Raw genomic sequence first — 14143 nt, forward strand, 5'->3', positions numbered from 1 at the left:
AAATCCTGTGGCTGGGAAACACAACACCGGGCACGCTCATACGGGTCCAGATATCTGGAGGAGGAGATGATATGTGTGTAGTTGTGTTGTATATTTTCTTGAATAGTGTGGGGGAAGGAAGGAATGAGTAGAAAGAATGATTGCATCTTAGCCAGAGGATCCTGGAAGAATCTGTGTGCTTATGGAGAGGAAAACAAGTTTTTATTGATGTAAATACAGGTTTCTTACTTGCTGCTGTTGCAGAGGCTTTCAGCTCTGCAAGAGGGGAATTGAAGTTTTGCCTGAAACTGCTTTAACTGCGACAATTTGTGCAGAATGTTAGAATTCTCCAACCCTTTGGATTACATTGTTGAGTTTCAGATGATTCCGGAGCCTGCACTGGTAACTTGGTTTAGAAGCAGCAGAAATTATGGGTGATCTTTATAATCTTGTGAGGAAGAACGAGTTTGTCAGTAACTGTGGTGGCTCTGCAAAAACATAATGAAGAAGCTCAATTCATGCAGTTGTTGGGAATTGAAGTTAGCTGCCTGAAAGGGACAACTAAAATTATAAATGGAAGTCCAACTATGTCCTAGTTTCTTCATGTTGCAGCCAGGATGCCGAGAGGAAGGAAGGGGTGCTAGGATGTCACAAAGTGACATCTATGATACCTTAACTATGGCAGATCTAGAAGCTGGAGGGCAGGTTAAATTCAACACCACCATCTTGGGTAGGAATTCAAGACTTGTTCTCCTTTCTCTGGTGGCAAAGCTCATTGCACACATCTTGCTCTCCCTGAGCCTTTCCTTGCTTGCATTACTGGGCAGAGTTCTCCACCTGGCAGTTTTCTGGTATGTAGCTATAGCGCAACTTCTTCCACTGTTCTTGCTTTGTGTCTTGTGAGTGGCATGGCTGAACCGTGTGTTAAAGGTGTCTTTGGCTCTGTATGGTTAATTCATGTTTTAATGCTGAGAGTAGTTATTTCATTTTTTGCATGTTTGTGAATTCCCTCCTTGTTCGTGCATGTGCTGCAGGAAGGGAAAGGAAGGGTGTAGTCATGCAGAGCAAAGTTTCGCCTTGTGGAGCCATGTACAGCAGGTCAGCAGGTTGGTAGTAGGTGATTGTTTGAACTGCCAGGTTAGGAAGCAAGGGAACAGAGAACTGGATTTCCCCTTCCCCTCCCCAGACTTTCAGATTTTCTGTGGCAGGGTTGAAGTGCAGCTTTCCCCTGTTTTCTTTTGGTTTTCTAAGTTGGTGGGGGGGAGTGAATGAAGTAGTTGCTTCGCAGAGCCAAAATGTAAACATCCTATGTAAGTGTGCTACATGTGACCCACACATGATTTTGATAGTTTTTCCAAATGTTTCAGGTAGGTCAGCTCCAACATTTTCAGCAATTGCGCTTCTTCTGTTGATGGGATGCACAATGTCGCTTGAAACACATTTTCCCCCTTTATATCAGGATTGTTATACCTACAGACTTCTATTTGAAGAAAAGAGTTGGGTAGTACAGCAAAAGCATGAGAGGGGAAGGTCAAACAAACATTAGGGTAATCACCTCTTAAGATTTCTATTATAAAAAACACATTTGTGAAGTGGTTGAGAATGTAGCCACTAAATAACGCTCTGGGCTAAAATGTGTTCTACAAGGCTTTAAATGGAAACCACATTTTAAAGCAAGTTTTCCCCAGAAATAAAATCAGTTGGACAATTTGAGTACATTGTAAACACTGTTTGTTGTCATTAACACTAGAAAGAAAAATAAAGTGAAAAGGTTAAAACCTGCCTTTGGGAAAGATATGGACAACATCTATTGGAATAAGTAAGGTTTATGCTTGTATGATGACAGGGGCAAAGTTAAACCTTAGAGTGTTGCTGCAAGTTAGTCTTTGGGCGTCATGCAGATTTTCTTTACTCTTCCTATAAGGTTTTCTTCTTCCCCAGAGAATCTTGTAGCTCTCAGAGCAGGATCTTTTAAAAGCTCGCAGAGTAGGATCCGCCTCCTGGTATGTGTGTACGTAGTTTGCTTGGCACTGTTCTCCTCATACCTGAATGAGGCCTCTAGGCATTACCACAACACAATTGTTAATAGTAATGATTGCTCTATAAAAATATTCAGTATGTTCAGCTTGGAAGGAGGCTGCTGTATTTGTGCCCTTTAGATCCCCGTATCTCATTATTCCTCTAAGACTTTATGCAATACCAGCTGCCTGATGAGTTGTCTTGCTCAGATTGTTTATCTCGCAAGTGATCTTCAGCTAGAAATGATTTTGGTATCTGTGATCACTTGTGAGTTGTGTTGTTTATAGTTTTGTGGTTTTTTTCCTTCATGTGTGTGCACAAGGATGGTATTCCTCGTCCTGACAGTGGGAATAATCCAAGTGCAGACTGGGCAGCTTTATCAAAGATCCATTTCAGTCATCTCATCGGAACAAAGATTTCACTATGCCACAGTTCCAGCCAAAATGATCTTTCTTAGACTAAAGGAGCTGTGTAATTTCAATTATTTATTACTATGCTAAGGTATTTTTTTGTGGAAAATTATTGACCCAGTAAAAGACACCTGAGGATAAACAGCAATAATTATTAATACCTAATTAGATTTTTCTGGTTTAGCTGGGTTTTATTTTGTTTCTGATAAATATTTTATTACAATCACAAAAACATTGATTGGAGGGGATCTTTTCAATCTTTTTTTTCCCCCTCAGCCCCCTCCTGTGCCTCTTAAAAGTACAGGGGCAGAGGTTGACACCAGCAGTACCATTGGACCCCCAGGTGGACTGAGGATGTGGTTGTGTCTCCTTTCATTACTTTTCTGCCATCCTTGTCTCTAGCTGGTGTTTTACGAAGATAATGATCAAGGAGTTGTTTGTAGCTTGGTAGGAGGAATATTTTTTTCATAACAAACTAATACTTACTAATTTAAACATTTTCCACTGCCTCATACCAGTGAAGCAGATCAAACCCTGTCATCGCGGTAATCATCTGCTGTCTTGCCAGGGAGGGAATCTTTGTGCTATTTGAATAGCAAATATTTCTACATGGTAACAGTACTGTCTCTTAGGAACTAAGAGGAGAAGTCTTGGAATACGTGCAGTATCTCAGACTAAAACAGGGAGATTTTGATGGACTCGAAGTCCTGGGGTGGAATGACATTCACTCATACTGCTGCATCTCTGAGCAAGTTAGTATGCTGTACAATCCAAATTTTCATCTTGTTTTCTTTTTTCTAGGAAAAAAATATATCTATTTGTTGTATAATTGCATGATGAATGTTGTTGTATTAAGAAGCAGTGAAAGTCTCCCTGTAGAGGCTGAATTTCAGAAGTAGGGAGTTTTACCTAAATAGAATTAAATGTTTCAGAAAAACACAATAGTCTTCCTGTTACACTTCAACAGATGTCTCAAGGCAAGTAATTTTATAAACCAACCAATGTGAGATGGATAAGTAGATAAATAATTGTTGCATACAAAACAGCTTCTGTTTCTTTTCCCTGAAGGGTTTCAGGCCTCTTATCGGCTTATGCTGTATTTCAACATGGACAAAAATAAGTCCGGCTTCTCTTTGAAACCTTTTCAAACCAGCCATCTGCTTTGCCAGTTGTATTCAGATCTATACCAATATTTTTTCATGGTAGGTGCAGCATATGAGTTAGGTTTTTTTTAACTCTTTCTGTTTCTTCTAGCTTAATAAATAGTTTTGCTGTGTTTTTTAGAAAGAGAATATTTGGAAGATTTATACTTAAAATAAATTTCTATCCAAATAGACCAAATAGGAAATATACTCCATAGTCCTAGTTGTGTAAAAGGTAAGATGTTGAGTAGTAGTGTCTGTGTTCTTTGATTTGATACATCTTGGTTTTTAAAACCAGGTAACTTGTGAACAGGACAAGGGAGAAGAGAAAGAAGTTATGAATTTTTATGGCCTAGTGCTCCTTATAAAATGGACTTGTCAGCTGTAATTTATTGGGGATTGTAGGGACAAGACAAGGGTTAATGGTTTTAAGCTGAAAGAGGAGAGATTTGGATGAAACATTAGGAAGAAATGTTTTCCCATGAGGGAGGCTCTGGCACAGGTTGCCCAGGGAAGCTGTGGCTGTGCCATTCCTGGAGGTGTTCAGGGCCAGGATGGATGGGGCTTTGGGCAACCTAATCTAGTGGGAGGTGTCCCTGCCTATGGCAGCGGTGTTGGAACTGTATGGGCTTTGAGATCCCTTCCAACCCAAACTGTTCTGTGGTTCTATGAATTGCAATATATGATGGCAAGAATTTGTATTCTCTAAATATTGATGAAAAGACATTTGAAGCTCATGAAAAATACACTACAAAATTTTGGAAGATGTTCTGGCTGGCTGGTTGGCCATGTAATGTTGAAGAGCGTAGTTTGTTTTGCTGCTAGGATATTCCTTGTAGGAGGAAAAATATTCTTCCTGCATTAAAAGACAAATATTGGCATTGGTGATGATATCTAGACATCCAGTTCTTAACACTGTTGCAGTAAAATGTAGCTCTTCGGTATTTTAGGTTGTGAAACTTGCGCAATTTAGTGTTGAGGAGCAGGTGCTGAGGACTGAGGTAATGTTCCTCTTCAGTGACTATGCATTAATATTCAATGGGAGAAATCTGCTCTGGTCTTTGAGGGTGCTGGGAGTATGAATCTTTCTGATTGATGATGTCACATCCTCAAGTGACAGAACAGAGCAAGACTGACAAAGCAGAACTGGCATGGGGAGTAGATTTGATCACTGAGAGGATTTTACATATGGTTTGTTTCCAGCCACAGCAGGGAAACAGGAGAGAGAAACCTTCTTTCACCTTGCTGCAAGCAAAGCATTGGGCATTTAAGGTGGCTATGCTGGTGGATACTGAATATTTCTTAAAGTTGGTGCAGAATCAGATCTCTTATATGGAAATGTTACTTCATATCAAGTAGCAAGATAAATCTGCTTTTGTAAGTAGTTCTAAACAGAATAGTATAGACTGTTTCAGTTGGAAGGGGCCTACGGTAATAATTTAGTCCAATTGCCTGACCAGTTCAGGGCTGACCAGAAGTTAAAGCATGTTCTTAAGGGCATTGTCCAAATGCCTCTTAAACAGTGACAGGCTTGGGGCATCGACCACCTCCCTAGGAAGCCTGTTCCAGTGTTTGATCACCCTCTCAGTAGAGATGCTTCCTAATGTCCAGTCTAAGTCTCCCCTGGTGCAGCTTTGAACCATTCCCACTTATCCCATCACCAGATACCAAGAAGAAGAGCTGAGCACCTCCCTCTCTGCTTCTCCTTCTCAGGGCAAGGCAGGTATATGGATACATCTAAAATTTGCCTGCTTTTCCCAGTATGAGTTTTAAATCTTATGGTTTGTTTTACAAGCATAGGTTGTGACTAATTGAACCCATTATAACTATGAAAGGGGAAAAAAACCAACCCCTTAATGCGTCAGGCAGCAATAGTTGGAAAATCTGGACCATCAGCTTACAGCTGGATTATTTTTAGAGAAATACCCAGGATGTTCGGGAGCCCAAAGGCATTTGGCATCTCATCTTGCTCCTCCTCTTGCACCTGAAGGTGGCATCTGGGCATCCTGCTAGCACAGCATGTCTCATATGCTATTTCTTTCTTGTGTCGTCACTGAAGCGTTTGGAGAGCTGCTGTGTGGATTTAAGTTGTAGGAAGTGCTGACATTCCCATGCAGCTGCTGTCATTGCAGAGCACTGATCTGATTTTATGCCAACATTTTCACATGACAGTTCCTCTCTGCCACAATAATTAAATATTAAGCTGATTGTCAGCTGGGAACTGTAGGCTGGGAATTTGGAGGTCAAATCTCCATTAAAATACTAAAATATACACTAAACCAGTGTGTTTTAGTAAGGAAACACTGCTATGACCAGCAAGTTTATGTAAGTCAAAATATGAAATTGGAAAATATTGTTATGCTTTTTGGAGAGAACAGAGTTTAGGTATGTATGAAATGGGTAACTTGATTCCAGAAACCGAGGAGCTGAACTCTGAAGGGTTTGTTTGCATTATAGCAGTGCCCAGAAGTTCCACCTGAGATGAAGTCAAGATGACAGCGATAGATGCTGTGTGTAGCTACAGAAAGGAGAGACAGCAGATCATATATAGGAGAAAGAAAGCTTTATACTCCCGCTCCTGGTTCTTAGAAGTGGGAGACCTCCAGTATAGGGGCCGAATCATCTGCCCAGGAACAGCAGAAAGATTGGAAGTTCAACCCAGGTTTTGATTCCATCAAAAGCTTAAAACACAAAACCAGCCTGCATCTCAGACACCTCCTCAAGTGAGGATGATGAGGTGGGAGTGGAAGAGTTCAACTGTTTTAGGAGGCAGGGTGAATTAAAATGTTAGTCCTCTTGGTACTGTGCGTTATTTGGAAAAAAGGAAACAATAAATACAGCATTTTGTTTGTTCAACAGCTTTATGGCCATGGGCATCAGCCCAGCATCCACTTTGGATGGTGATCACTAAGTGACTTCCCAGTGATAATGGCTTTCAGTTGGAATTCACTTGACCAACAGTTGAACCAGTGACCTAGGGGTGAAAGGCTCAGACATGGGATCAAATTACTAATCATCCAAGCCATCTACGTCTTTCAAGCTGTTGATTATAGAAACTGTTCAATCTCTTGAGGTAGCTTCCATGCTGTGTATAGATAATTGGGAATGTTGTGCTAAACTGTGGAGTTTGCTGGCCGACCCTGCTTGCTCATTATTATGTGAGATACAGTCACTTTCAAGAGACATCAAAAGGATGTCATGTAACTCATTAATTTGGATGCATCTGCAGATTCCTAATAATAAAGGTAATTGAACATTGGCGCCTTTTATGTTACCAAATTATGTGGAAGTTTTTTGTGTACCTGAGAACTGGAATGGTCCCTGTGCATTCGATACTGTTATAAAATGGAATGACTGAATTTCGAACCTTGTCTTAATATACATGTCTTTAGTGTAATTTAATTTTACAGGAATCACTGTCTTAGCTGTGACTACTCCGTGAAAAGGTCAATATTTTACAAATAATATTGTAATTATTCATGCGTTTCATTATCTGTACAACAAAATATGATGCAAAACTCCATTTTTCTACAGGTGTATAAACCTAAAGGAACTCTGCTGGCTTCTGGTGAAGTTTGCAGTGATTTAGCAGGTCGTGTCTTGCTTTACAGGGCACATTTAAAGAAATTCTGTTATTGTGATGTTTGTATCTGGTGCTAGAAGGGTTAGAGAAAGTAAGAGTAGTATTTCTTTGTCATAGTCCTGAATGCCAACCTAATCCTTTTTCTTGCTGTCTTTCTAATATTTATGCAGTATTTAACTTGACCAACAATGTGGATGTGGAGAACACCAAAAAGAAAATGGAGCTGTACCAGAAGGATAACAAAGAAGTAATTCAGAAAAATAAGATAAAGCTGGTTAGTTAACTTCTCTTCTCCCCTACAATTTGTATTGACATAATTAAAGAGTTTTTGAACTGGAGCACGTTCTGTAATGTCTTAAAACCGAGTCAAAACTGAAGGCACTCTCCAGATCTTGTTTTGTACTAAAAACCCATAATACGCTAATAGTCTGTGATACTGACGTTTAGTGCTACTTAAAGACATTAAATTGATAGTTAAAACGTAGTTATGCTTTACTTTGGGAAGTGTTTGAACAGAGGGAGAGATATTAAATTCTGCGTCTAGAATACATCCCCACCGCATGCATACTGGCAGTGTTGGACAACATCCAGGAGAGACCAAGTTCATTCTTATACCAGGACAATCATTCCTTTCTCATTCAAAGGAAAAAAGGAATCTGGATTCAGACATTATGAAGCTCCCAGGAGGGAGTTGTAAAGTTGAGGGAAAGCACAGGTCTGGTTTATGCAAGAACTAAAATGAAAGACGTTGAAACAAACATTAAGACTTTTGTTCAAGAGCTGATAACAATAACATCAGGAGGACTGTATACATGATCTGTATGCAAAACACGTGCTTCTCTGAAAATTTATTCTTTTAAAGATATCATTTTGTTCTTTAAAAATAAACTTGAAAGCATTTCTTTCTGTAAGAAAAGTTTAATCTGTTAAATATTTTCTCAGTATAAAAATACACATTGTTATCGCTTCTTGAAGGAAAATGTCTGCCCAGAGTGTGACATAACAAGATTTTGTGTTTGTATTCCAGTTGAGCTAAGGCCTTGCTTTCAGATCAGTAGGGGTGAAATCCTCACTCCCCTGAAGTCTGTGGCAAAACTCCCAGTGATTTCTTTAGCTCTAGGATTTCACAGGAGGAGACTGGAATCTGAAAAATGTTTGCTTGAACCTCTTCCTTTTAAAGGCAAGGAAATTTCCGTAGGGGTCCATCTCTGATCTGCTGTCCTGTCTCTGACACCATGTAATATTCTGCGTGTTGGAGCTTGAAGAGATCTGCCAAATCTTTGGTACCTGTCTTGTTTTACAATGTAGGAACAACCTCTGGGGTCACCATGACAATAGTGTGCTTTGCCTGTCGCCTACCTCCTGTTCGTGAACGTGAGTCGCAGGCAGCCTATGCTCTGTACCCACCCAAGCTCCCTGGGCCTTCTGTCTTCTCTGCTATATGTTCTTCCTGTGCTAGAGGCTATCTGGGGGAAGCTGGGCAAGCCTGCATTAATCCAGACTTATGGGAGATCTGGAAACATTTTTTATTTATTTTTTAACATTTGAAACAGTCACGATTTGTTTTTTAACAATTAAAACATAGTAATAGATGTGATGCAGTTGCTGTTACAAAACCTGCGTGATCTTGCCTGTAAATATACCTTTCTCTGAAAAGCTGAAAAGGTACTTTCTCTCTCTGGCTATTTTGTCAGGTTGTAGAACATCTTTACTCTTTAAATGGTAAAAGGTGTCCTAATTTCTCATCTAAATTTCTTATGGCTAGTCATTGTCCCTTCATTCTTGGACTGACATAAGCTTTTCTGTCCCCTGTAATAGTTTGCTTCAGAGGAATATAGGTATTTTCTGCCTCTCTTTGTGTTTTGTTACCCTTTTTCTGTTCTAGTGGTGTTAAACAAGCAGAAAGGACCAGAATTGAAAGTGGTATTGTAGCCAAGATCTTAACAGCCTCTTGCAGAAGAATAATGTTTTCCCATCTCCACTGAAAATACATTGACATATGGGATCCTAAGGCTGCTGTTCGCTTGTAGCACTGTCATATAGGAGGTTCAAAACCAGTAGTGGGTCAAGCAGTGCATCATGTTTTCTTCTCTTTGGTTTCTAACTGATGAATTAATATCTCCAAATCCATGGCCTTCGAAGTTATTTTCATCTCACTTCTGCTACTTCTGTCCTTATGAGTCTGTCATTCCTTCTTACAAATAAAAATATTAAGTTACGGAAATAGTCACCTTTAGGATTTGAATAACTGCTTGTTCTTCTGACAATACAAGCTGTGTTCTTCATCTCTGTAGCCAATCCCTAATGACCTAGCTACTCATGTACTAACCCGTCTGTTAGATTTGTAGGTTTGATGCAGGACTCTGCAGAGAAAGAGTTTAAGTAGACAGGTTCAGATGAAAAGGTGAAGAACTCTTGGAGAAGAGGTTCTTGTCATTATAAACTGATTTTTATATATATACATAAATACATATATTCTTTTAATATATGTAAAGACTTGCACTCTGAGTGATCTACAGGTTTCCCAAATGTGCCTTCTTCCTTAAATACCAAGTTATAGGGTAACTTGTTACTTCCTACTTTGTCGTAAGGTGTTGAATTTCACTTTCTGCTTTGTTCAGTCTTGAAACAGTTTTATCTGGACTCCATGATGTAAGTGTTTAAATTTTTTTGATTGTCCTTTCTTGAATGTGGTGAAACTTACTTCTTATTGTTTGCTCTCTTGACTTTACTGCAGGCTTTATCGTGATCACCTTTATGTCTTTTGATGCTGGGAATGTGTCTAGGTTATTGGTAAGCTTGACAGCCCTCACTGCCTGTTGAGCACATCTCTTCTGCTTTTCTGTTTTGTTTGGTTTTCCTTTCAGAAGGAATTTGATCTGACTTGCGATAATTCTGCCTTTTTCCTGTACTCTGGTCTGGTTTAGGTTTGTTTGACAGTTTACTTATTTCTGACGATAATTTTTCTGGGCTGATTCTTCAGTCTGGGTCTGTTAGCGCTTCCCTACTTATTTTCTTCTTCAGTGCAAATTCCAGGCAGGCTTTAGACATAAATGTGGAAAAGGCGTGGCGTGTCCTAAAGACCCTGACCTCTTCAGTTCTGTTGACTGAACTTAGATCCTTTAATTCTCAGAATAACTTCAATTAGCAGCTTGGGTTTTTTTTTTTTTTTGGTTTTGCTTGTTTCTTTCCTTTCATTGAACGCAAAGAGAATCCAGACTCAGGTGGTCACTGGTTGGTGACCAGCTCTTTACCAGTGCCACTGCTGGTTACAAAATGAAAGGAGCTTCTGCTGGCTCTGTGGCAGGTGGTGAGACCTGTTAGCTTTTGCATCCAGGAATAACTGGGCCTTGCTTGGACCCATTGGCTCAGTCTGCCGCATAAATGGATGTTTTTCAGCGTATTCTGGGATGTATCAGACCACTACGCTTTGCAATATAACTTTAGGTCTTTTTGTTCCGAGGACAGATTTTACTAAGGTCTTGGCTGCAATAATGTTTTGCTGAAACTAGTTCTGTGGATTAATCATCCCTTTAAGTTTTATGACATTTTTAATTACCTCTGCATTTTTACTTCATCTCCCTTTGCTTTAGTATTTTTGGTGGGGAAGATTTGGAAAATCTTTACTATGTGTTATAGTCCTATATCTTTAACACCAGACTAATGTTCTTTTGATCCCCTTTTCTTTATAAAGTTGTTTAGCTGTAATCCTTCCCCTCCATCTTCAAGCTCTCCTCTTTTTTCTTCCATTATAGTTTTCAAATATAGGTAACTTGATAGTTGACAGGTTAAAAAAGACTTCTAAAGAAGTAAATACTGGAAGTGGTACATAGTGACTAGTTCTTGTTATTGCCTTCTCTCATGGAATATAACTTCAATCCAAATTATAGGAAAAGTTCCTCGTTTTCTGGGAATGTGACCTTTTTTTACAGTTGATGCTTAAATATGTTTTAGCTTGTGAACTTCCTTGTTAATATTTGGAGATTTGTAATTTCTTATTTGGCTTCTTCGGCAGCACCCGGCAGCAGGATGGTGAGTTCTGTGGTGGGTGGACGTTTTGAGGCGGTGGGAGATTTCCAGAGCCGGGAAAATCCCAGAAAAACCCAGGCGGGGCTCCTGCCAGCCCCCACAGGCTGGTCCCGCGTGGTGCCTGACGGGAGGGGGCGGTCCCGGCGGCCACCGCGGGAGATTTAAACAGTCCCCGGGAGCACCGCGACCTGGAGCACGGCGAAGAGGAGCGGGGCAGTTTGAGCGGCAGTTCGAGAAGGCAGGACGCAGAGAGGACCTAGAGACTAGACAGAAGACACTGAGGACCATGGTGGCCACCCGGCAGAAGGTTAAAGCTGCTCCGTGTGCTGCAGCAGGCAGGATGGATGGTGCCGCCCAGCCAGAGCCACAGTGGGTGCAGCAGCTCCGCAGACCCTGGGCTGCAGGCAGGGCCCCCTCCCACACCAGCTCGTGCCTCTGGTACTGGCTCCACTTGGGAAAGCTGCGCCCGAGTGGGGGAACTCCTTCACATGGTGGAGGAGTTAAGGGAGGAGGTAAAGAGGCTGAGGACCATCAGGGCGTCTGAGAGGGAGATAGACCAGTGGAGCAGGGCCCTCTCACTAACTCAGCAGGCTGCTGGGGCTGGTGTGTCTGAACACCATCCACCTGCAAACTGCAAGGTTGGGGGAACAAGAGGTGGGGAATGGCAGCAAGTTCCTGCCAGACGAAAGAAACCTGCTCCCCTCACCCAGACAGCAAAACCCCAGATCCCCCTGGTGAACAAGTACCAGGTGCTCCAGGTGGAATCTAACCCTGAGGATGAGGATGATGGTTCCCACAGCCTAGAATCCTTCCCTAGGCCGCACCATCCTCAGAAAAAGATAAAAACATCCTCTATTAAGAAAAAGAGGAGGGTGATTGTTGTAGGGGACTCCCTCCTAAAAGGAATGGAGGGACCCATTTGCAGACCGGACCTGCTCCACAGAGAGGTCTGCTGCTTACCGGAGGCGTCAGTGAAGTAAGTAGCTAGAAAACTTCCTTCCCTGATCCATGAGACAGACTACTATCCTCTGATAGTAGTCCAAACTGGTAATGATGGTCTAGTAAACAAAAAGACCAAAGCCATCAAGAAAGACTTCAGGGCCATTGGGAAAATGATGGAGGGCTCTGGGGCACAAATAGTATTCTGCTCCATCCCATGGCTAAATAGAGAGGAGGGGGAAGCCAGGAAGAAGAATTCGATTAATGCCTGGCTCCGAGCCTCGTGTGAGGAGAGAGGCTTTGGCTTCTTTGATCATGGGGTGGCTCAGGCACCCCCAGGCTTTCTTGCTAAGGATGGGACACGTGTGTCTCCAAGGGGGACTAAAGCCCTTGCTAGAAACCTAGCTAAGCTCATAAATCGAGCTTTAAACTAGATGTGAAGGGGAAGGGGATTGAGCCCAGGCTAGACAGGAGCAAGCCTGGATGTGGGGCACTGGTGATTCGGAGAGGGTGTGCTGGTGAGGACCACTAGTACATCACCACACAGAAAGTGGGGGAGAACACACCTCGGGGTGCTAAGGGAGATACGGACACTCTGGTGCTAGCTACTCCAGTTACCAGGCAATTGGGAACGAACTCTGTTCCCTCTAAGAGGGCTGAAGGCTCGGCAGCTCAGCTGAAGTGCATTTACACCAATGCACACAGCATGGGGAATAAGAAGGAAGAGCTGGAAGCTGTCGTAGGGCAAGGAGCCTATGATGTCGTTGCCATCACGGAAACGTGGTGGGACGACTCATATAACTGGAGTGCAGCTATGGTGGGTACAAACTCTTCAGGCGGGATAGGAAGGGCAGGAGAGGAGGCTTGGTAGCCCTCTTTGTAAGGGAGGACTTGGACTCTGTTGAGATGGATTGTGGCGATGAGGAGATTGAGTGCCTGTGGGTTAAAATCAGAGGAGCCCACCAGAAGGTAGATTTTGTGATGGGAGTCTGTTACAGACCACCCAGCCAAGGAGAAGCAGCTGATGAGCTCTTCTATAAACAGCTGGGGTTAATCTCTAGATCAATGCCCCTCATTCTTGTGGGAGACTTCAATCTTCCTGATATCTGCTGGAAGTAGAATAGAGCAGAAAGGAAGCAGTCTAGGAGGTTCCTGGAGTGCGTGGAGGACAACTTCCTTGCACAGCTGGTGAATGAACCAACAAGGGTGGGTGCCCTCCTGGACCTGCTGTTTGTGAACAGAGAAGGCTTTGTGGGGGATGTGGCAGTAGGTGGACGCCTAGGACAAAGCAATCATGAGATGATAGGGTTTTCTGTTCTAGGTGAAGGGAAGAGGGTTGTTAGTAGGATGGTAGCATTAAATTTCCAGAGGGCAGACTTTGAACTCTTCAGAAGGCTGGTTGGCAAAGTCTCGTGGGAGACAGTACTTAAGGGCAAGGAAGCCCATGAGTGCTGGGAGCTCTTCAAAAAGGAAATCCTAGGAGCTCAAGAGAAAGCCATCTCCATGTTCCGGAAAAAAAGCCGGCAGGGGAGAATACCAGCTTGGTTGAACAGAGGGATCTTGGGTGTTATCAAGAAGAAGAGAAACATTTATGAGCTGTGGAAGAGGGGACAGGCCTCTTGGGTGGACTACAGGAGGTAAGTGAGATTGTGTAGAGAAAAAATCAGAAGGGCTAAGGCTCAACTAGAAATCAGATTGGCAAAGTCTGTGAAGGATAACAAAAAATCTTTCTATAAATATATGAATAATAAAAGGAGGACTAGGGAGACCATACAGTCCCTATTGGATGCAGAAGGAACAACAGTGACAGGGGATGAGGAAAAGGCTGAGGTACTTAATGCCTTCTTTGCCTCAGTCTTTAATTGTAAAGAAAGTTGTCCCCTCTGTGCACAAACCCAGGAGCTAGAGGAGCAAAATGAGGCTCCCATGATCCAAGAGGAGGTGGTCAGGGCCTTGCTAGCCCAACTAGACACCCACAAGTCTATGGGGCCGGATGGGATTCATCCAAGGGTATTGAAGGAGCTGGCGGATGTGCTGGCCAA

General features: G+C 42.3%; 1 protein-coding gene across 1 annotated transcript in view; it reads left to right on the plus strand.

The window, feature by feature from the left end:
* Positions 1–14143, plus strand: part of MNAT1 (MNAT1 component of CDK activating kinase) — a 132898-nt gene that overhangs the window by 41096 nt on the left and 77659 nt on the right. Inside the window, exon 4 of the mRNA XM_069856906.1 lies at positions 7304–7407. Within this exon, the coding sequence (XP_069713007.1) occupies positions 7304–7407 (104 nt within the window). The remainder of the gene's footprint in view (positions 1–7303; positions 7408–14143) is intronic.

The sequence above is a fragment of the Phaenicophaeus curvirostris genome, chromosome 5, assembly GCF_032191515.1.
Source record: "Phaenicophaeus curvirostris isolate KB17595 chromosome 5, BPBGC_Pcur_1.0, whole genome shotgun sequence".
NCBI lineage: Eukaryota > Metazoa > Chordata > Aves > Cuculiformes > Cuculidae > Phaenicophaeus > Phaenicophaeus curvirostris.